The sequence below is a fragment of the Chanos chanos genome, chromosome 15 (assembly GCF_902362185.1).
Source record: "Chanos chanos chromosome 15, fChaCha1.1, whole genome shotgun sequence".
NCBI lineage: Eukaryota > Metazoa > Chordata > Actinopteri > Gonorynchiformes > Chanidae > Chanos > Chanos chanos.
The window spans coordinates 4,194,947-4,219,946 of NC_044509.1; the positions used below are offsets into that span (position 1 = coordinate 4,194,947).

The 25,000-nt window shown below is 43.8% G+C and overlaps 1 protein-coding gene across 1 annotated transcript in view; it reads right to left on the bottom strand.

The window, feature by feature from the left end:
- The window catches only part of spns2 (SPNS lysolipid transporter 2, sphingosine-1-phosphate), a 74,524-nt gene that overhangs the window by 18,643 nt on the left and 30,881 nt on the right, over nt 1–25,000 (bottom strand). Inside the window, exons 3-5 of the mRNA XM_030792443.1 lie at nt 11,964–12,100; nt 6,072–6,223; nt 697–763 (exon numbers count right to left, since the gene is read on the bottom strand). Coding sequence (XP_030648303.1) covers nt 697–763; nt 6,072–6,223; nt 11,964–12,100 — 356 coding nt within the window. The remainder of the gene's footprint in view (nt 1–696; nt 764–6,071; nt 6,224–11,963; nt 12,101–25,000) is intronic.

The window sequence follows — 25,000 nt, forward strand, 5'->3', positions numbered from 1 at the left end:
GAAAGGAGCTGATTTTCTTTTATACAAGTGAGTGAGTCTCTCTCTCTCTCTGACTCGTATTCAGTTTGGTGATTTTGCATTGGCTTTGGACGAATGAGTGGGAACGAGGGCCTTCTCAAACAAGTGTGTCTTTGTAAGGCCCAAAGTTCACTTTGTACCCTAATAACCCGCCCTCCTCCCCAAACCACACACACACACACACACACACACACGCACACACAAAAGCAGCAGTGAAGGCCGGTGCAGGTGAGAGGCCGAACGGAAAGGCTGTGATTTCAGGGGGATCTGATATGGCGTTTGTGAGTGGGACCCCAGGGACTGAAGGGTAATGTTAAATTAATGTGCTTTAGTGTTCAGAACCAGCCTGTCAGCACAGAGTCAACACGCAGAGTTCTCTCACCAATGCTCTGTTACTTTTTCCACTGTCAAAGAGGGTATTTTAAGATTCACCTGTCCACGTTGGTTTGTAGAAGCCTTTTCACCGGACACGAGGAAATGAAAGTGTGGCAAGTGTGTGTGTGCGTATGTATGCACTGAGTGTGTGTGTGTGTGGTTTAGAATGTGTGCTTGGTTTTTATAGGGCCAAGTTCAACACATAGCATCCTGTATCCTCCCTCCACACCTCTCTCTCATGCTCACACACACACACACGCGCACACGCGCACACACACACACACACACACATGCACATCTTACCCTTAGGGCCCAGCGCCAGTCCCCTGCGGCATCTTTAGCGCTCGATCCCAAGATGTATCCCAGGCCGCTAAGACAAACAGGAAAACAAACCATGAATGAAACCAGTAAGCAAGCAAACAATGATGTCACAACCACATCAAAAAAAGTCAAGGTTTGAGCGCGTCGAGCAAAGATGCCACTGTCTAACCCGTCTGCTCTTTTCTCTCTTTCTTTCTCTCTTTCTTTCTTTCTTTCTTCTCCACACCCACTCAGTTTCTCCCTTCAATCTGTCTCTTCTTTGCTCCATTTCTCTCTCTCTCTCTCGCTGACTCTCACCTTCTCTCAGAAGCAAAGTTACACTGAGGTGAAATATTTATGCAGAAGGGCAGGGCTGAAAGCGACTGGATCATTTTGGATCATTCACTATGCAAACTAACGGCCCTGACAGCGCCGCCCCGGGCCCACTCCAGACGCAGCGCGGCCCGGGCCCACTCCAGACGCAGCGCGGCCCGGCAGAGGGTTGCCGACCGAGGGGAGAGGACGAGGTAAAAGTGAGAGAGAAGATATGTTCCACTTTTACTCCGTATTCCTCTCTCTCTCTCTCTCATTCTCTCTCTCTCTCTCTCTCTCTCTCTCTCATTCTCTCTCTCTCTCTGGGTTTTGAGAGACATTTTAGATACCCATGCAACTTTTAAGAGCACACACACACACACACACAAAAAAAAAAAACCCCACTGAGAGATGACCTCGTGAAACAGGTACACTCTGTCCCCTTTTGTCATCTCTGAGGATGAGTTTGCTGATGTTGCATTTTCTCTTTCTCTTTTCGCCGGTGAAACTTATCCCGGGTGCTTTTGGGACAGCGTCACCGTCGTTTGTGTTTTTCGCTCACACGCTGTCGCCTGGGCGACGGGGTCGCCGGAGATGAGGGCACAGTCATCCGAGAGTCTGAGGAACCTCTGAGTCACAGATGGACAAACCAAAGCCAGACACTCCCTCAAAGCTCAGCACCATGTTTACAGTCCGATAAGACTCACTGTCGACTGTTTTGACTCCAGACATTGGGTGGGACGTGCCGATTGATCAGTGGACCAGCTTTATAACATTCTTACGCACTCTCTCACTCTCTCTCCCTGTTTCACTCTGTGGATCTACAACACTCTTTCCCTGAAACATGCATTTTTCTGCGTCTGTTTGCTCGACTAAACTTCATCTGCTCCCCAGGCCTCCTCCCGTTGTCGTGTTTGTCTTCTCAAGACGTCCCAAACAATCTATTGTTCCACTCACCTCTCTCACTCGTCCACATCTGTCCTTTTATCGCTCTCTCCTACCTCTCCAGGGAATACGTCTTTTCCAAGGAATACCCCTCTCTCATTCACCTAGTCTCTCCGTGAAGATCTACCTTTTGTTCTGTGTAAATACCTAGATCCACCTTTTGTGAGCACTTCCTCCGATGCTGTGACCATTGTTCCTTCCTCTTAAATGAAAGGAAGATTCTAGAATAACCTGCACTCGCATAATACCCTCAATCATGATAATCATTCACTGTCGATGCGTTTCATGACAGTGAATGCTTTTCAAGTGCCGTAACACATCATTCTATGAATTCCTCTGGAATGAGTTAAACAAACATATGCTGGTCGAATTGCAAAAGACACAGAGATAAGGAGAAAATTAGGCCTTGTTCTTTCTTTTGTTTTCTTTTTCTTTTCTTTTCTTTCTTTCTTTTTTTTTTTTTATGAAATTCTACAGAACAACGAAAACCAAACAGGAAGCGAATTCCATTTATTACGCGTCTGTAAGATTTTCTAGGGAATCCGCCCAGATCACATTAAAATCCCCCTTCGGCAATCCATAGCACTGTTAGAAAACACAGTTGTTTTAAAAGGATTTGATCTAAACCAACTGATAGAAGGCGAAGGTGTTCCCTCGCTACTCTTAACTCCTCACACTTTTGGACGTGTGTATCCACTCTCAGAGGATTCTGGCACCATTTCACGAGTAAAGCATGTCTAAAACAGTTCAGAGAGTTTCCTAACTGTGTAGACAGAGATAAAGCAATCTGAGACAGAATTCCACACATTCTGAGGCCTTCTGTGTCACCCAATATATCATCAGTGTGTTTGTGTGAACACAAGATCTAGCTCTCAATTAGGGAAAACAGTTTAATTTGACTTGATGTGAAACAAAGTGAGTTGGAATGGACTATTTGAAGAAAACAATAGTAATGTAATGTTCCTATTTATATGCTATTGGAAAGCAGCTGGCAATCTGATTGGCCACCAGGCATGGGGAATGATGTGTCTGTTTCCAGCGTTCCATTTGGAACGGGCGTCATTGTCCCAACATTCCGTCTGACACATGCTTCCTGTGTTCTCAGACGCACAGAGACACTCAGTCTGTACAGGTAAACCAGTGAAGTAGTAAAAGCAATTCAGACCAATAACTTAATCCAACCTGCCAAAATCAAACAATGGGCCCATTAAAAACTGAACTATTCATAAAAATATAAGACACTCACACGCACTCAAAAACAACTTCAATTTAAAACTGAACTTGACCTGTTTTGAATTTCTCAATTTGGTATCAAGATTTCTCTTAAAGACAACTTGTCCTATACCCACAAGTTCAGTTAAGTCAAAATGGGTTTGAAAATGTCGTCAACAATTCAAGACGTTGGAGTTACATTTGTTGCACAGCACGGTAACTAATGGCAAATTCACCTTGCACACTCTGACCATGAGCCAGGCCAGGCCTGCTGTGTATTAAACCAGATGAAACCGGTTGATATCCCTGTTGTTTTGTGTCGGTCACCTCCAAGAATAATAAAGACATTTTTCCCAGGAAAAAATTTTCACTGAGTGACAAATTGCTAATCTTATCGGAACAAATCCATACAGGCAAAAAAAAAAGAGCGGGGGAGAGAGAGAGAGAGAGAGAGAGAGAGAGAGAGAGAGAGAGAGAGAGAGAGAGGGATTGACAGGAAGAGAGAGGGAAACCAGCTTGGTTTGCAAATTTCAACAACATGTCGGTGAGCTAATCATAAAAAAAAAACAACAAAAAAACAAGGTTGGCCGATCGTATCCCTGAGGGAGCACGAAAACAGTCTCTCCCTGGGACGCATGTGTTGGCTAGGAAAATTGTTTCCCTTTTGTCGCGAGGGGAATCCATTTCCTGTCAACCACATCTCATGCCTGAGGTCACTTCCTGCGAATGTTAACAACAGTCTCCGTTAAGACAAACAGTCAGTAGAGTGGAGGATGTTTGGCAGCATGTGTCAGCTATTCTGTCTGTCAGCTCGCTTTCTTCTCTGTCACTGTACAATTTATAGGACCAGAGACCTCCCCTCTCTATTTTAGCATATTACAGCCCCTGTCTCTCCCTTTCTCTCCTCTCCTCCCCATCTCCTTTCCTCCTCCTCTCCTCTCCTCTCCTCTAACTGGGTTCAGTCTCTCATCGATATTATTAGTGGACTCTGGTCATGTTCTGGAAATGCCTCTCCCGAAAAAACGGGAACCGCAGGACAGATTTTTCCCACTGAAGACTAGAGTTATGTTCAGCCAGACAAGTTTCACTAACATGATTTTGTATGACACCCAGGAACTTCATAACGGCTAGTTATGGGGTAAGGATGAGCGATGTCTCCAGAAATTATGATGCCTGCCAAAAGTCAAGTTTCCGCTTAGATGGAAAAAAAACAATTCTAAACAATTCTACTTCTGAAATGTTTTAGTTTTTCAGTCATGAAACAGAGTTATTAAACTGTAACGCTTCCATTTACTTTGATATCAACGAACTACACAGCAAATATATGCGAGCTATCTTTAAATAAAGAGTAAGGGTAACAGAACCTAATGGTTACCGGTTAGGTTGTAAATATGAACTTAATATTTAGATATGGTGTTTTCTTTGGTCTCAGCTGTAGAACTCTGCACTGAACCACACAACTGCTCGCAACTTCTGGAGTTCTGTACATACTTAACATACTGACAAAGTAACTACATCCTCTGAGCGGTTATGCCTAAACTGAAGACAGGTGTTAAGACACACGGTCACTTTGTTATACAGAACTACCATTTTGGCGGTAACGTCTGCACTAGACGTTGGGAGTATATTATTGTTGGCTTCGCTAGTCATAATCTGATTCTCTCTACGTTTGTTTCAGGGCAGTTGCTAAAGTAAAGGACAAACTCTGGCTTTGGACTCAGCAGAATGGTTTAAACGAGTTGGTAAAAGAATATGTTTCAAACACAGAAGAGGTTTAATTAAACCTACGGCAGTGTAAAGCTGTGAGTTCGCTATTCGAAGCGTGGCGTTTTTTTTTTTTGTTTTTTTTTACGCTGCGTTATTTTAGTTATCGTAGGGGTTTAGTGCACTCTCTCTGCTGGGGTCTCGGCACGGAGCAGAGAACAACCTGCCTAAACCTCAGGAAGGGAGCTAGAGGGTAGACAACGCACAGTGGGCAATTTTCTTTTCTTTTCCTTTTTTTTTTCTTTTCTTTTTTTCTTTTTTTTTTTGTTTACGGTAAATAACAAACACACCCAGCAGGTCATTGGCCCATTCATTTTTTATCATTCTGCCCTTGTTTATTTTCCTCCTGCTTTAACTTCTTCATTTTCTTCCTCTTTTTTACCCTTCACTGAACAAAGGATAAATGCCAGCAGTCTGTTGCTGATAGCAACAGGGAAAAGAAAAAAAAAAAAAAAAAAGAAGAACAAGAAGAGGAAGAAAAGGGCTAAGGGTCTTTTTTTTTCTCCCTCACAAAGCAGAGAAAGACTTTTTTTCTTTTCGTTGTCTTGTGTTTAATAATCCTTGCCTTCGTTTTGGTGTCACAGACCCATCCACATGACCTTCTGGTTCTGAATGACCAGGTACGCAAAAGGACGGGCCAGCGTTTCCGGGCTGGCTTCACTGGGCCTGACCTTTACAGTCCCAGTACGGGGTCTCAGACACTCCTCTCGTCAAAAGCTATTCCTCTCGCCGTTCATGTCTCTCCTACCGAAAGTCTTTTTTAAATGTCTCCCAGTTCAATGAATTTTGTTTTTATCTCCAGCTATGATTCAAATTAGAGAAAAACTGCAAAGATAAAGATGGAAATTTCCATTTGAGCCGTTAAAAGATAAAGCCAGACAGAACGGACAGTGCTCGGGGTCACAGAAATGTCGTGGAATTCTCCTTCTGAAGTTCTCTTTACATGACCACTCCTTCCCGGGAATAATTTTTCACGTTGGGCGGAGCACTGTCTGTAATCTGTAACTTTGTGCCTTGTCGTTTGTGCTAGTATCAGCAACATTAGCTCAGTCGATCACAGGATCTTGTAGGCAACCAGTGTAACAGGACCTGAGGTGGAGAAAGCCATGCTTGCATGCCTTCAACGCTAAATGCTTAAGCCTTACCTTCCGAGTGGGATGGCCAGGTAGAAAATCGAGAGCATGATGGTTCGGGTGTTGTTGGTAAAAAGGTCCCCGATGATGGTCGGAGAAATGGAGGAATAGCTGGACTCGCCGATCCCCACCAGGCCTCTCGACAGCACGAACAGCCAGTAGAGCTACGAGAGAGAAAGATCACATCATCAGACAACGAGGAAGCACACCAGAAAAAAAAAAAAAAACCCAACAAAAAAAATGATTCATTTCAAGGCCAGGGACATAATAACTGAAGGAGAGGACATTCTAAGATTCTTGAGGATGTGGCCACCACGCCGGAAGCCAATGATTCCATTTGAGCGGGACATTCTATTGCCCCTCGCGGAATGTTCCGTGGCTTCCGTCATGACATCACCGTTCTCTCCCTCGTTCTTTGTCCCCATAGATCTTGCATCCTAAACTGAATCATGACCACCCAGAGAGAAACATTCACATTTGCACTCTCTGCCACAATAAACCAGAATGCCAACTCAGCACTAAAACCCCTTCCCATTAATCTGCTTGCTTTTAGCTATGCGTGTCACGAAAAAGAAATGGGGACCCACAAAAGTCCTGCACGGGGAAAATATGAACATGAATTCGGGGAAGGAGGCCTTTTGTTTCAAGTATGAAAAAATAATCCTGTTGAATTATTAATAGGCTAAAATATCACTCAGGGATATGATTCATGACAACAGGGCTTGAATGAATCATAAGCTTTTGCTATTGCTATCTGCCCTAGTTTTTTTTTTTTTTTTTTTTTTTAAGGGAGGGTGTTACCGCATGGATACCTCTGTCCTCTGAGAATGGGCACTGGCCAGGACAAGGGAAGGAAAAGCAGACAAAAACACCACACTTCCCAGAAATGGACTGAACCATAAGGTGTTAGTGTATGCTGTATATCGTAAGTCCATGCGGAGAGACTTGTAGGTGTGTGTATGTGTGTGACTGGCCATGAAGTCGAGTATGGATCATCATCCCTGAATGTAGATACAGCTTTTCCATAGGACACAGAGACTGGTCATACCATTTCTCTCTCTCTCTCTCTTTCCATAGGACACAGAGACTGGTCATACCATTTCTCTCTCTCTCTCTCTTTCCATAGGACACAGAGACTGGTCATACCATTTCTCTCTCTCTCTCTCTTTCCATAGGACACAGAGACTGGTCATACCATTTCTCTCTCTCCCTCTCTTTCCATAGGACACAGAGACTGGTCATACCATTTCTCTCTCTCCCTCTCTTTCTCTCTCTTTCTTAGAAAAGAGAAGTACCTCTGGGAACTGAGTATCCTCACAGATAATGCACCCCCCCCCCGCCTCTGTCTCACACACACAGAGACACACACATACACAGAGACACACATACACACACACAGAGACACACATACACACACAGAGACACAGAGACACACACACACACACACACACACAGAGAGAGAGAATTACAAAGAGCTTTAAGAGGACAGAACATGGAGAGTGAGGTGGAAATATATGCAGAATGGAGAAAATATGGAAATTCTCCTGAGAATCCAAGATGATCTGATTAGAAGATGATACATCAGTGGAGGACCAGGAGGGAAAAAAGGAGGAACACAGAGAGAGAAGGAGAGAGAGAGAGAGAAAGAGAAGGAGAGAGAGAGAGAGGGAGAGAGAAGAATGTGATAACGTAGCCGCCTCGATTCGGTGCCGTAGCCTTTGGTTTTGATATGTGATAACGCGTAGTTTCCTGAGCCAGCTCGTATGGCGTTAGCTACTGTTAGCACATCTGCTGCTGTTTCCTGCTGAGGCAAATGAATGGGCTTCAGAGCAGACTCTAAAACACGACTCTAAAGGCTCAGCTTTCCACCGCAAGGTCAGAACAGCGGGAATTTCAGTGCTACACTAATCAACTCCAACCAAGAACCTTTTAAATCTACAGAGCAAACAGCCATAAAATCTAAAAATAGTGTAATGCTTTATAGATTGGTGAGCTAAATGAAATGGATGGGGAGCTGCAGAAGTGCTGGGACTGTGTGTGTGTGTGTGTGTGTGTGTGTGTGTGTGTGTGTGTGTGTGTGTGTGTGTGTGTGCGTGTGTGTGTAGGAGGAGAGATCTGATTCTGTCTGTACTCATCAAAAAAGAGGCAGAGGGCAGCATGCCCTGTGGTGTAAGAGCACATTCAGTTAATGGACATCCCTCTTTCTTATTCCTCCTTTCACATCTTTCTCTCTGACATGTCATCCCCACGTATAGGACAGAGAGAGAGAGAGAGAGAGAGAGAGAGAGACGGGGGTATGGGGGGGGGGGGGGGGGGGGGGCACTACATATTGTTGAAGTCTTACGTAATTCCCAGCGGGTCGGAGAATTACTCTGCAGTACGTGACAGGAATCTGCATTAAGAGCAGAGGAAACAGGTTTACACTCTGCAGATGAGAAGGGCTTCTCTCGTTCTTTTTTTTTTTTCTTTTCCCGCCCCCCTCCTTTCCTTTTTCCCTTTATTCTGTGTGACCACCCACTGATGTGTGGTCTGTTTGTCGGTCTGTCTGTCAGTCGCTCTGGCCGAGGAGCTGACTGAGAGAGGGTGTTACTCCTCTTTCCCTCAGAAGGGGAAAAAATGAGAGATGGATGGAGGGATGAGGGGAGGAGAGGCTGGATGAACCCCCCCCCCACACACACCCCTTCCCCCCCGTAACCCCACGGGGTGGCCTCCAGAGCAGGATTAATTGTGATTTGGAGGGACAAGTGACATGATGACGGAGTGACTCGACCACTGATCTGACCTCTGCTTTATGCTCTGTCATGAACTCTGTAGCACGGGGATATAGAGTAACGTCAGAACGGTAAAAAATGCTACGAGATACGACAGAGTCGCCGCACTGTTTCATCTCTGATGAGTTACGACTTTTTATTACAACATCTCTTAATGGCGTTTTGATGTTTTCGCTCTGGTTCGGGTAGAAGCGTCGCTGCTCTTTAAGTTTTAATTGGTTCACAAAGTGCCGTTTTGAATTAGCTTAAGAAACAAAATGAAATGCAGTAGCAAACGCACTTGGCTTAATTTGGACTGTGCTTATCAATCAAACGTCAGTACCTCTTTAGGAATAAATGAACTATACACAAACAACAAAAACAAAAATATCTCCTTCAAATCACCCCTGGTATGTTTTTTTTTTTTTTTTTGTAGTTCTAGACCTATGAGACTGAGGACGACTGACGAAATCAAATTGGCCTGACTCGTTACTGTGAGTCAAATACATAAACATGAGAATGGTAATTGAAGCAGCTTAAAATATGTGCATATTTTTGTCGCTCGAACCGAACCGCGGCTGTCAGAAACCCAAGACGTTTTGTTTTCAGACCGTCACTGAACGCAAAGAAACAGGATTATACTGACTGAGCAATGAAAAAAAACCAACAAACAACAAAAAAAAAAACCTTCCTGACATGAATTCACAAGACATTTATCTAAATTCCTACCTAATTGTTGTCTAATTTACGTCTAAAAGCTTGGTAAGGAGAGAGCTAGGATAACTGCAAGACTCGTTCCTCTGACGGAATGTTCTGGATATAAGGAAGCAAAGAAATCATATTACTGTGAAGGAAATCTGTCAGCTGGGGGTCAGAGGTCACACAGACTGACAGATTAATGACATAGTTACAGCGGAGGGCCGACAACTGCGGGAGAGCACAGAATGTCCAGATGGACCGAAGCAAAAATCTCTCTCATTCAGAAAGCTATTATGTAATCTAAGTGATTTCATTTATCACGATACTTATATACTGATTTTTTTTTTTTTTTTTTGCTGGGATGTATTAACACATTCATAAAGCCCTAAAAAAACATTCATACACTATATAAAAGTCTGAAACACAAGAATTCTACTGTTTTTCAGTGTTTTGATTTTATTGCAGTTTATGTCTTTTCTTGAAGCCATTCATTCGCTCTCATTAAACTGTTTGTGACCTTGTGTGTGTGTGTGTGTGTGTAAAACAATGTAATGTATGTACTGTCCTTGTTATAGCTTTGGATAACTAGGGTGCAGATATGTCTCAATTTCTCACAATGGGTGTGTTTGTGTTTGTGTTTGTGTTGCGCAGTACAAAGTGTATTAGAAAACAAAGAGATAGCATGCCCCATACTTTACGCATGCACGGACACACACACACACACACACATCAGTAATGTCAGGGTCAGGGGAGAAGGCCCAGTTTGTATCATGAGGCGTACAAAACATTCCTCAGCCGTCACTTGGCAGTCATCTCCTCATTAATGTGGCCTTTTAATTAGCACTCATTTAGTGTCACTGCCACAATAGCCTCTCAGGAGAGAGAGAGAGAGAGAGAGAGACGGAGAGAGACAGAGAGAGAGAGAGAGAGACAGAGAGAGAGAGAGAGAGAGAGAGAGAGAGAGAGAGAGAGAGACCCATAGCTTGTTAATCTCCTCTCCGTTCACAGTCTCATCGGTCTGAGACAGTCTCAGTCCTCGGTTTGACTGAGTGTGTCTGTAATGCCATTCAAGACAAGACTAATCAATTACAGGTATCAACTATCACAGCCAGGAGGCTTTTCGCCGGGTACAGTACTCTAATGTTCCCACAGGAATACCCCCTCTCCCTCCCTACACACACACACACACACACACACACACACAGTGTGAGAGTGTGTGAAATTTCTGTCAGATATTTCACACAGTTCAATCCATGAGCTGTGAAGTGTTGGGACGTCTCATCTCGTGTGCGTGTGCGTGTGTGTGTGTGTGTGGGGTGTCTGTGTGGGGAGGTAGGTGGGAGGGTGGGGGCTCTTTCTAGCCATTTCTAAAATGAGGTGAGCAGTGAGTCTGACCTCCTGCCAGGCACGCTACACGACGCCCGTGGCTTTTTTTCGGCCGAACCCACCCACGAGAGAGAGAGGGGTTAAACAAGTTTGAAAAAGAGACTGACGAAATGAAAGAGTGATCTCTGTGATGTCTGACAGAGGTAGGGTCTCTGAGAGCTCCAGACACACAAAGCTGGTCTCAAAGAACATTAGGAGATTGGCAAACGGAGAGAGACAGAGAGAGAGAGAGAGGTAGGGGGTCAAAGAGGAGCTTAAAGGGAGTTGCAATAAAATATCTGCAGAAGCTAATTGAGTTTTGGGCAAGGTAAGTATGTCATCTAATCTTTGCAAGAGAGAGAGAGAGAGAGAGAGAGAGAGAGAGAGAGAGAGATTAAAACAGCCAGGTTTGGGGGGGCGGGGGGGTACTTTACAGACAGCCTTTTTTTTTTTCTTTTTTTGGCTGAATACAAAGGTGTTTTTTAAAGTGCTCTTAAGGGATCTACACAGAGCGTTTGGTGCAGTGACACACTGGGTCGGTTCTAAGGGACTGGCTTTGGAGCCACTCTTGGTTCAGGTGGGCAGGGGGAAAAAAACCACTGCTCTCAAAGAGCTGTTTCACAGTATGAAAAAAGGCTCTTAACTGTGAGTAAGCTGATTAATTGGGACGCTGTTGAACACTGGTCTTAAATAAGGTGGAAAGGGTTTTTTTTTTTTTATTAGTGAGACAAAAAGGGTCTAGTTTGCTCCAAATGAACCACTTTATGGCTTTCTATGTCTGGACACCCAGTTAAGCGCTCTGCTACATCTGCTCTGAATGACTCACTATTCTGTGTGTGTGTGTGTGCCTGTGTGTGTGTGTGTGTCTGTGTATGTGTGTGTGTGTGTGTGTGTGTGCCTGTGTGTGTGAGATGACATTTAAAAGTGGCATTTGGCTGCTTTATATGTAAATGAACAATTATATTGTTGTTGGTGTACTAAATGAACCAATTAAGAGAGCTGTTTCTGCAGTTACAGTCCGGTCTTTAGTGAGGTGTCTGTACCGTGAGAGCCTTTTTCAGGAGGAGGAAGAGGAGGAGAGGGATCTTACCTCTTGGGAGATGAAGGAGCTGAGCAGGGTAACAGTCGACCAGAAGAATAATCCGCAGCTCAGGATGACCTTCCTGTTGAAGCGGTCTCCAAGGTAACCAAAAATGGGTGCGGCCACCATGAAACTGCAGATGAAGACTGTTACAGGGGGAGAGAGAGAGAGAGAGACAGAGACAGAGAAAGAGAAAGGGAGGGGAGTTTAGATTCATGGAGAACAGAAAAACAGCACTTCAGCTGTGCATCTTAAGGAAACGTGACCTTAAGTGAATGTTGCATTAAATGAACTGTGTTGAAACCTTCAAAACGGAACACCCCCCCCCCCCCCCCCCCCCCCCGATTAAGTTGTCACATCAACGACATTTGGTGAACAGTTACTAAACCACTTTCAACGAAATAGATCACCTGTTTTCTGGCTCGCTGTGTTAGCACAGCCCCCTACCTCTCTCTCTCTGTTTGCCTGTTTCCTAATGTTCTAATGCTAGCTAGCTAACATAATTAGCATACTAAACATGCTAACATTAGCTAACCAGCTAGCAGATCTGTCATACATCATGATGCAATGCACAGTAACATCAGCCAACACAGGCTAAACATACGCCCCGTCCCGCCAGGACAGATATCCGCTCAGGATAACAGTAAACCGTGGGATTATGAAGACAGTCACAGAACTGTGTTCCCCATATGACCGTCATAGTTCGGGACTCGCGGTCTAATCACAGTTGGAGTGATATTGTTCATGTCACTGTTATTTGAATGAGCTGTATCTCACTGCGCAATTTTTCTGACGCGAAAGACAACGTTTACTGTCTCTTACAACGTAAAAGAATGCTAATTGCAACATCATCATCGACCGAGTCTGGTTGGTCACACTTTGAAAAAGGTTCCATGAAAAGAATGTGTGAGTTGGAATATCACCGTGTGAAGAGTTTGTGAAACATAATATTTGAAGCACAGACTGTGTGTGTACATTAATACAGGTTCATAAACAGAAATCAAAATTCTCTCCGTAATGTTACAAGTATGACAATTATTAAAAAAAATAAATAAATAAAAATAAAAAACAACCAAAAAACTCCCACCAATCAAAACATGGCTTTGGACAGAACCATGACTTTGACTTTGGACTTCACGGCAACTAGTAAGGTGATGACCTAATCTTCATAGCGCTGACAAACTGAAAAAGCTTCTGATGGGACCAATCAAGGACACAGAGTGAGTGAGTGAGTGAATGTGAGTGAGTGAATGTGTGTGTGTGTGTGTGTGTGTGAAAGAGAGAGAGAGGGAGAGAGAACAGGCTTGAATTTTAACGCTGTCAGAATGAATTTGCGTTGGAGGCCAAAGGCCTTGGACGAGATGTATCTGACGGCAGAAAATCTGACAGCGGGATCGTGCAGTCTGGAGCTCCACGCAAACGCTCTGACGCATCATCTGCATAAACACACATTCTCTGTGAGGAGTAATGTGTGTGTGTGTGTGTGTGTGTGTGTGTAAAGTATGTGTATGTGTGTGTATGCGTATGTGTGTGTTTGTGTGTGTAAAGTGTGTGTGTGTGTGTGTGTGTATGTATATGTGTATGTGTGTGTGCGCAGTACGTGTGTGTGTGTGTGTGTGTGTGTACATATATGTGTATGTGTATGTGTGTGTGTGTTTGTATATAGAGCAGCAGTTGTCTTACATAACACGCGGCACGCCAGCATTTGCAGTATCACAGAAGGACATGAAAAGGAAAGGAAAGGCAATGCTGATCTCAGATGGCTTTTGTCCTCGTCCGGCAGTGGCTGTGAGTGACACCCACACGATGAGGCCCTGAAGCCATCCACCTAGCACTGCATATTCTCATTACAGCAAAACCCTCTCTACAGATCCTCAGCCAAGGCAGGTCTACGTCTGTGAGCCCGAGTGAGCACAGGAAAATACACTTTACACACTAAGAAATATTTTTATAGGCTTTATGTTTTTATTACACAGACAAACAGGTCTTTTCACTTCTACTGATAGGAAATAATAAGTAAATAGGACTTTATTGTATACTGTGCGTGTTCAAATATGTTTTTGTTGTTGTTGTTGTTGTTGTTGTTGTTTTTAATAAATGTGCTAACAGGACACCTGTGGAGAAATGGACATAGCATGAATGCCTCAGAGAAACTGTGGCTTCGCTAATGCAAGTCCAATTGGATTACCGCTGAAGAGAGCAAGGTTACCAGGGAACACTGAAGAGCGTTGGGACAAAGCCCAACAATCAAATACCGCAGTGACATATCTGCAGCTCAGGTCTGAGAAACAGAAAACGAACTATAGTGACAGTAGTTTAGTCATCAAAATGACTTCGGAACGTGGCCTTTCCCGACCGCTTAATCGGGTTTTCACGGGTCGAGAAAAAAAAATAATAATCAGCCTAATGTCACGTAAGAGTTGGTTTAATTTTTATGTTTTGGTTTTAGAAAAAAAAAAAAGAAAGAAAACAATAGAAAAAAAAACTTGATACACATCTCCATTCGGTTCGTTCCCGCCGTTATGAGTTTGCTTTGCTTGGCATCATGTCCCCGTGTCTATCCGGCATGAAGCTGAAAAATATAACCTTTTTTTTTTTCCCATGCCAGCGATCAATACCCACTTCTTCATTTACGATCATATTTTAGAGGAAAGCAAATTTGCTGAGGCCAAAAGAAAGGATGCAGTGGTTTTGGCTGTGTCCTCGTAATGCCCCCAACCTCACACACACACACACACACACACACACACACACACACACCCGTCCCCTTTAAGCCCCTGAAATATTCACCAAAGTATCGGCAGTAAGCCCCGCTTGGCCAGCTGGGAAATTAGTGTTCGTGGTTCTAACATATCAATTAGAGCCATCTTTTGCCAAACGATTTTACGTCTAATCTCAGCGTTTTTTGGGATTCATGACGTCTGACGAGATTGCTTTTCGAAACACTTGCATTTATTTATTTAGTTAGTTGGTTAGTTAGTAAGTCTCGCTAATAAAACCCCCCAAAAAAACAAACTGACAGACAAACATGATCCCAGAAGTAAACTTGTCACCTCTGCTTTGGGGGAAGTGATTGTATAACCACAGAATGCAGGTGAAATTCTTCAGAGTCATTAGCATTCATACCATAAATGTCAATCATTCAGTATTTGAAAATAGAGAGAGACAGAAGTGTGAGAGAGAGAAAGAAAGAAAGAAAGAGAGAGAGAGAGAAAGAAAGAAAGAAAGAAAGAGAGAGAGCACATCTTTTTCCCATGCTGTCTTTTTGATGTAACGGTGTTGTCCACTGACATACCTGACATTTCTCTGTGTCTTTATGTTTCATTGTGTTATGCTGAGAATGCCTGACTTTAATAGGAGAGGGTGTTGGACTCTCTGTTTAGTGTTTTTGGACAATGTGTCAGCGTGAGAAGCCAGTGGTGCAGGTTCTCAGGGCGACTCAGTAATGATTCAGCTCATTGCTCATATGTATCGTGTATCCATATTATGCATGCCTGTATTATCACTGTTTTCTACTTTAACCTATTGTCTGTGGAGGGACATGGGAAAATACTCCCCAGTGAAATGTACATTCAAAAAGTCTCAATGGCATCATCAGCGTTCATCACGGAACAGTGATCCTGTCCCTTACACACACACACACAGACACACGCGTGCACACACACACACACACACACACATGAACAAGCACACAAATTTTGTGTAACAGTAAATTAAATTGATAAGTGTTCAGCTGGGTTTGCTGCGGAGGGAACTGCAGCTAAGGGGCTTTTCAATTTAGTACTGCTCTGCACCACAGAGAGAGAGAGAGAGAGAGAGAGAGAGAGAGAGATGGAGATGCCTGTGTTGCAGTGAAGTGCACATAATGTGTGTTTAGTCATAATAACAAACATTACTGTTAAACTGGACAATATATTGAGGTATGGTCCAGTGTGATTGCCCTTCAGTGGCTGTATCTGACAAACAGTGTGCAGTGCAGTGTAATCATTTCTGCTTTGTTTTAAAATAAAAGCACCTGACACCTCATCTCATCAACGCCAAACCATCCACACATCTCTCCTGTCATCTCATTACACCTTATGGCGCTTCACCAAATGACTGTCCTCTCTCCCGTCGTTTCACTGCCCGTCACAACGCATCACCAAGGGACAGAAACATACATGTTCATAGACATGCTTGTTCATACACACCTGCGTACGTGTGAACGAGAGAGCATGCACGAGAAAGACAGAATGAGAAAGACAGAGTGAGAAAGACAGAGAGAAACACGCCGAACAGAGAGCTGTAGGGAAGGTATGAGGAAGTGGGTGTTTGTTCAGTGTTTGTTAGATAACCTCTTTGTAACCCCGCTATACGTGAAAAGGCCTGGGCGGCGGTATTTTTTTGCTAACGCGTCCGATAATGACTCCAGTCCCTGCCGCGGATTCGCCCGAGTTCCCGGTACGCTATCGCGAACGGAGAGAAATACACACACACAGAGAGAGAGAGAGAGAGAGACACGGCACCATCTGACACAGTAGCTGCTTACACAACACGCATATCAGGAATCCCTCCGAATGCCGACTGATGCCGTCTCTCACTGCGATGAACTATGAACAAGACACATTACAGTGCAATCAGTGAGACTCCCTTTTATCCAATATCTATACAGCAATATTTATATTCATACTCATAAAGGGGAGATCTGGGATACATTCTCAGTGGCAACAGCACAGCACTAAAACACAATCACTCGGATGTTTACACCACAATACACACACACACACATATGCACACACTCACGCGGGTGTGCGCGTACGCATGTGCACACACACACACGCACGCACGCACACGCACACACACACACACATATCAAAAGCATGAGTTCTTGGCAATTTGTCCTGTTTGACTAGTGTTGCAGGGAAATTAATAGGTGGACATTTCTAGCTAAACAAACACGCCCTCTGCAAGAATCAGGGTTTGTCCATTCCATTAACCTTCTTTTCCTTTCTGTTGTGTAACAACAACAAAAAACTTCCTCTAATTTTTTTTTTTTTTGTTGGTTGATTGGAATGACTGAATTTGAGAGGCTGAAAACAGAAAAGAAAAGCGACTGGTTTAATCATGCATATTAATGTCTCGCGTGTTTAAAAGCCGCCAAACCGCATTTTTTTTTTGGAGGGGGGTTTTTTATTTTGGTCTAAAAACTAAAATTAGAGGCCAAGCGCTCTCTTTGTGTGTGCCGACGTAACCTTGTCACGCCGCCGAGGAGAAATTCCAAAAGGTCACTCCGGGAACATTCGCTCCTCATGTTCTCCTGTCAGTCACTGAGAGAGAAACCGAAGCGCAGGTTTGGGGATTTGTTTTGGTTCCTGTAATTGGGAGTGTGATAAAGACACGCACTCTGCCCTCTTTCCCTCTTTACCGTGGTCTGAAGCAGGAGAGAACGTGGGCGACCGAGCTGCGTTCCTGTCACCGAGCCCGTTCGGAGAGAGTGATAAACACCCCTTCTTCCCGTTTCCTCCCTTCCTCCCTCGTTTCTACATGTCCCTCAATCGGGGGTCCAGTGGCTTTATGCTTTACTCTCTACCCGTCCCTCAATCGGGGGTCCAGTGGCTTTATGCTTTACTCTCTACCCGTCCCTCAATCAGGGGTCCAGTGGCTTTACGCTTTAATTTGAGATTCATGAGTTGAAAAGGTTACGGGTGAACAGGCCACAGCTTTATGGACAAGCTTAGAGTGAGCGTGTGTGTGTGTGTGAGTGTGTGTGTGTACATCCCTTCCAGTGGAAAGTCCCAAAGCTGACGGGCATTGTCTCACTTCCTACCCTGGCCTTACATTTTGACTGTATGTGTTTGATCTTTCGCTATACCTCACAGACAAACAGTCAGCGAGACCCAAACTAGTTTTTATACACAACGGGTTTTAAATAAACAAAAAAAAAAAGAACCCAGTTAGGCATGCGTATGTACACATGCGTGAAAATGAACGGATATCCTGGAATTCCGAGATTCCTCGGAGATCAGCACCCTCGCGCCCGTTGGTGGAAGGTGTTTTCTTTACGTTTTCCGGGTGCTTGATTTTATGATTGCTTTTTGTTTACGTTGTGAAGTGAGGGAAACGGCTTTAGCCGAGAGACAATGAAGCACCGGTTACTGCAAGTCACTGGTCAGTATTTGAAACATGCATTACTCACAGTACTCTGAGAGTAAGTGCCTTTGTGCGGAGAAGTGTGTGTTTAACGGGAGTGAATAATAGTGAATGTACCACTCTAATAAAATGGAGTCTATTATATCAGACGTGTGAAACGTCAAGTCATATGAACTCCATTGTACATATGCTAGACCACCATATTTGGAGGGACACACTTAATTTACACTCAGATGGTAAAAAAAAAAAAAAATTGAAGTGAACTTTACTAATAGAAGTTCCTCTAGACATTATGAGGATGTTTCACAGACTGAGACATATGATTACACTGTTTATAGATGTTTGACAGCTTTCTGTAGGGGTCATGTGGTTTAATGCAGTGAAAGAATGGAACATGAAAGAAGATGTGAGTGGGGAGACAAGATATTATAAGACACATAATTACGACATATGTGTTTGTTGAGGGTTCTTTGTCGGTATAAACATCATTCAATCTGTTTTTAGTTGAAAAACTGTCTCTCGTTATCTGGAACAGATATTGAAGACACTGTAAAACAAACCTCTGGTTCACATACACCTCCCTTGTATGTGTGTGTGTGTGTGTGTGTGTGTGTGTGTGTGTGTGTGAGCCGTCACCCACCCACCCTGAACGCACTCCTGGTCTCCTGGTACACAGACACACAGACCTTTTTTTTCCTCCTCTGTCTTATCATTACCGTTACATAACCTAATCATTATCCTCCCTACCTCTCCCATTAAACACTGCCTGACGTTACAAAACGTTACCCCCTTAAACTACCTTAACGCGACGTATTATCCTCCTAATGATGGTCATTCTCCAGCCGCTTTATCTTTCAAACGTCAAGGAATTTTTTTTTTTGTCCGGTTAAGCCAAAGAATCTGATTGTTGAGCAAAAACGAACTGCTTAACACGCCGAATTTACAAGCTGTCTTCCAGGCCTTATCAAAGTCACGTAGGAACCCGACAGCACGTTATATATTTCTACACAAAACTGACACGTTGTATTTATAGTTTACGCCGATTTAACGCGTGGGGCGAACGTGTGATTTTTAAACGCTGTAGTGTTCGTGTTTGCGAGACGAAACCGTTCGGCGTCGGCCTCCGAGAGTACATCACGTGGAACGTGGAAAACATGTATAATTTATCAAATGCGAGAATGTGATGGCTCCTGTAATATCCGTCCATTACTCAAATTCCTCAGTACAACACGTTTTAAATGTCGAGGTAAAAGCGAACGCCGACACATCTGACAAGCATTCGAATCTTCAGAGGAAGAATACATTCAAACTAGCATGACGACAAGAGGAATTCAAAAGACTTCTCACACTTTCAGTGTCATGCTTTCCCTTAAAAGTTGCTTTGTTTTGTGCTCTTTTGTGTGACAGGTGACGTTTCGACACTCTCTACCTGTGAAAAAGAAATGTCAAGAATGCAAAGACTCACTCTGCGCATAGCCGCTACTGAGACCAGAGGCACACGCACGCACGCACGCACGCACGCACGCACGCGCGCCCGCTCCCGCGCTGGAATCCCTTTGTACATGCAAATTCTACCCATTAGAGTAATTACCTGTTCTTTAAGACCAGCCCCAGGACAAACAACAGGTGTAAAACAAAGGGTAGAAATGCTTAAAAGTATAAGCCATGATGACTTGATGAGTTTCAGAAGAAGCTCTCTCGGTGTGTGTGTGTGTGTGTGTGTGTGTGTTTAGGTTTGATTCACTGACCTACATCCAAAACATACTTGTCTGTAAATATCTACTTATAGTGTATCATCACATGTACCAGCTTCTTACTTTTTTTTTTTTTTTTTTTTAGTATTTTGTATGTCTAACAGTGTTTGTTGTTGGGCAGACACTGTGAGTAAACACACAAACACTACCAAGCACCTGTTTAGGAGAGGCATGTGGAAACTGTGCAGAATTTAATCCTCTCTCTGTCCTCTTAGATTCTACGGCATTCAGCAGCAGGACCGAATGATGCTTTTCACGGTTAGACCACGACTGAGAGTGTTTTTCACAATGCACCACATACATATATCCACTTTCCCAGTGTTCATTCATGAACAGACCTTACAAGTTCTGTATTTGATCACTGATGGTCAGACATGTTTGTAAAGGGTTTTTTTTGCAGAATACAGATCAAACCTTTCTTGCTTTAATGATTCATCCAATCGTGGACTGTGGGCGACGTATCACGAGTGGGAGTTGGCGCGTCCACGTCACGACCGGGCACTCGAACACTACGCCGCGGTGTATCTGTCCTCTCCGTGTTGCTTCATCGGAGGAGCGTCACCACGGCGACGGCGGAAACCGCGCGCCCACGCCACCTGATCCGCTGAGTCACATTTATTACACGCGTGAAAGAATGCAACCCGTTTTCCCAAATGACGGGAAGGTTCTTCTAAACCCGTTTCCTGCGAGCTTCAAGGGCCTACGCCCCGGTTTTAGTAATGCCCGAGATATCTGACATCACACCATCAAAAAGAAACGCAACAGAAACTGTGGCCTTCACCTGCGCCTGACTGCCGAATGGCTCATTCTCTGGCCATAATTGGTATTTTGGATGTGAAGAAGTCGTGAGTGATTTGTGTGCGTGTGGGCGTTCCGCAGTAGGGAAAATTCGTGACAAGGCATAATGAGAGAGAGAGAGAGAGAGAGAGAGAGAGATGCCATAGAGTATAGCTATAGTGTTACACAAGGACAAAATATATTTCTGCCAAAAGACAGGAGGTATTCTGAAGCTCTCTGGAATTTGAAAAAAAAAAAGAAAAAAAAAAAGTTTGCTTCCTTTTTCTCAGACAACTAATACAAGTTGAATCCTAAAAATCATCATTTAAAGGTTTTTTTTGTTGTGGTTTATTTTATGTTGAGTGTCAGTGGCTATCACGGAATCTTAAGAGCCGTTATCAGGGACGTTTTTGTCAGGTCTGAGGTTTAGTTTCTCAGCTCTGTTGTGAATTCCATCAAGTTAAAAAAAAAAAAAAAAAAATGAAACTGGAATCTGTTCCTTTTAGGCATTGGAGAACAACACCTCCTCCAGGAGCGTGCTGGGATACCAGTTTGTCCCCCACACACCCCCCCAGGCAGAGTGTTAATTAAGAAACAGAGTGAGCTGCTTCTCAATGACTCACACAAACTGATTCAAAATCTGTCTTTTCATCTGGTGTTACTCAGTAAAACGACATTACAGAGAGCGGCAGAAACTGAAGCCTGCCTTTCCTTCTCACACAGACGAATATGAAAACGAGTAAACCCAGATCGGAATCCATAAACAAAACTCAAATCAGAGAGCGGTTTTGACTTAAGTGGGGTTTTTTTGGTTTTTTTTTTGGTTTGTATGTTTGTTTGTTTGGTTTTTTTGTTTTGTTTTGTTTTGAAGCTTTGTGGAAGAGCATGCGGAAAAAAAAACAGCTTTTTAAATTCTCGTTTCGTCTTAGATTCTTTTGATATCTATCTCTTACTGTTCCTTTCTGTTGTTATCTTGTGTTTACATAATTGACGTGCGATAACCACGCTGCTCTCATCTCCATACAGAGCGGTTTCAGTAATTACATGTTTTGTCTGCTCAGGCTGTTTATTTCTTTGCTTGTTTGTTTGAGGGTGATATCGCAGGAGACGGACGGTGAGAACCGTCGGAGGGGATGAGCCGACAGAGTGGTTCTCATTCAGGGGCGGTATCCGCCTGCCACGGGGAGGTGGGGCGGAAAATTTGGACAACGGGATAGATTTTTCCACGCGGGAATCGGAGGCAGACGACAACACGCAGAGGGAGAAACGAACGATGTCCGTTAGCTCGTTGCGTGTCGCGACGTGTCAACTTACTGCTGCTCCTGCCACATCATAACGGTGTCCCTCTCCTCTCTCTCCTCCTCTCCTCCTGTCTCCCTGTCCTTCTCCGTCCCCCGCGAAGGTTATCCACGCCGCGTCAGAGGAGTGAGTCCAGAGTGCAAAGCAGTCATCGTTATCGTCTGCCTTAATACCGATTCTGCTGGACTTCAGATTTCCATTACTCAACTTCTGCAGCAGTGGTACCAATCGACCTTTCACTGGGGTTTTTTTTTTTTTTTTCCCCGCCGTGCAAGAACCACGTTCAAACCATCAGGTTGGGCGAAGAAACCCTTATGGTTTCTGGGCTGCTGTCCAGCACAGATCTAGCACTGTCCCCAGACATTAATGGTCTCTCCGAGTCCATTCTCATGGCTCTCTTTGGCCCACTCTTGCTGTTCTGTTTTGTTCTACCCTCAATCCTAATATCAGACTACATCACAGTAGATCAAGAGAACAAGAAGCCAAAGTGGAGTTGCAGACACCCCCCCCACCCCCCTTCCGCCCTCCCTGCCCCCCCCAAAGGCGCAAATCCTCTGCAATAACATTGGAGTGGTGTGTTGGTCCTTTCTCACGCCGGAGAAATCTTTTTCTAATGACAGACTAAAAGTCTCTGGTTCTTTGATCTGCGAGAACGCTTTTCAAATCATGAAAGAAAGTTTCGCTGTTTTTTTTTTTTTCCCCTCTCCATTGCAGTTGTGATCAGACGTCTAAAATCCTCAAAACTGGATGTGGAAGAAAACAAAACCGCTCCCTGTGTCTCTAGTTCAGATTCAGCGCTAAAAGCACAAAGAGTCCGTCTATATCTATATGTAAAGCGGCAGAAATCGCAACAAATGTTGTGCCAAGCCCTCCAGCTATAATAACGTTGCATGCGAAGCCTTAGCGCCAAAGAAGAGTCTTACTAGTGGTTAACGCTAACTTTCATTTTATGAAACGACCAAGTCTGCTTTTAAAAGGAGCTTTGTTGGAATGGGGAGATGACACAGAAACAACGGTTGGATTCTCACGGATGCCGGTCCAGTGTGGCCATCCAGTGAGAAACACCTAGCAAAGCATAGCTTAGCCAGATCGTTAGCAATGCTAACAAAAACAAAATGGATATTTAGGTCTTCAACACAGAAGCCTGCGAAGAGTACCACGCCCAGTCTTGAGTATGGAATTTGCCCTCCAAAAGAAAAGGAAAACAACTTACTGAAAGAGAGAGAAAAAAAAAAAACCCCGTATGAAAAGATGGCATGAAAGTCTTGTTGACTATGACAACAAACTTCATGAGGAAGATTTCAAAGGATCTCCAAGGCTGAGACTGCACAGAATGGCTCTACATTCTATCAAATGAATCATTGCCCTTCGCCATGGCAACCGGTCTATTGTCACGGTCCAAACTGAACGTTAATTTTTCACACACAGATAACAGCATGGTTAATCCATTCATTTACCTAAATAAATCAAACTGAATGAAGGGAATGATGATGCAGACACACAGGTGCAGATCCATGGAAAGTTCATTCTCTGTCTCTCTCCCTCTCTCTCTATCTCTCTCACTCTCTCTCTCTGTTTGTGTGTGTGTGTGTGTGTTTGGGAGCTTCCCATAAACAGTATATTTACAGTATGACAGCACCTGACTGTCGACGTGGGTGAATGAGTGGGAAAAAATGAACAGCTGCAGAACAAACAGATTGGGAGGAAGTTACTCCGCTACTGAAACACACACACACACATACAGACACAAACACACGCACACACACACACACACACACACACATACGGACACAAACAGACGGACACATACATACACACACACATATGGACACAAACACACGGACACACACACACAAAGAGTTTTTCTGAAAAGTTCAGCTTTTGAGAAGTTATATAATGGAGCAGAAACACAGTTGTGCTTCTTCCTTTCTCATCAATGTTGCGGAAACTCAAAACAAACAACACCTCTCAAGCCCTATTCAAATCCCGTCGGAAAACTACAACATAGTTCATTTCTTTTTTTCTTTTTACACACAACTGCCCAGCAAGCATGTATATCTGTGTACATATAGCGAATGTGTCCAATGGGAGCAGTGTTGTCATAACAACTGGCCTAGAAAGTTGGTGGTGTCAGACATTGTGAGGTCATAGATCAGGGCAAAGGGGACCTGTGATGTCACAGCTGAGCGCTAGGTAATGTCAGATGTGTTTGACACAGAGATGTTGAGCTGTCATAAGAAAAGTGAGTAACAGTTAAGGATTTGAGTTAAACAGATTCTGATTTAGTTAAACCCCCAACCACAGTTAACGACACTCACACGCAGTAACTGGGCTTTTATATATTTACAATCAAACTGCAGAAAGTACAACAGCCCTCACGCAGAGCTTTCCTCTCTGAGTCTGTTAGACTACTCGTCAATGGAAATCTACATGCAGAGGAGAGTCATTGTCCCTGCTACTGCCATGACACCATTCCTTTACAGTTCTCTGATGATGGTGTGTGTGTTAGTGTGTGTGTGTGTGTGTGTGTGTTTGTGTTAGTGTGTGAGTGTGTCTGTGTGTGTGTGTGTTTGTGTTAGTGTGTGTACGTGTGTGTTTGTATGTGTGTGTGTTTGTATATGTGTGTGAGTGTGTGTGTGTGTGTGAGTGTGTGTGTGTGTAATGGTTAACAGGGGAGTGAGTGGATGGAGGGAGAGGAGGGGAAAAGGGACAGTAAGTAGATTACTGCCGGTAAATGAGGTTGGTTTCCCTCAGGTCCTCTTTAGATGCGATTCTGCAAACAAAAGGCCATAAAAACCAAAATGAAGCCATTACTGCCGTGTTCTTCTCCAGCCTAATCCAGGAAAAGGCTTCTGGCTATTGCGTGTTTTCTGTGTGCGCTAGACAAAGCAGAGCAGAGTGAAGCCGTCAAGATGTTATTAAGAGAAGGAGTTACACAACTGCCAACACAGGATAATATGTATTATGACAACAGACAATGACACCACCAAAAAATCCTATCAGATCACATTCTAATCACCACCCGATTAAGTTCCATTTTTTTTACGCTAAATCTGTCTTCTGCCTTTAAACACACGGACACTCGTT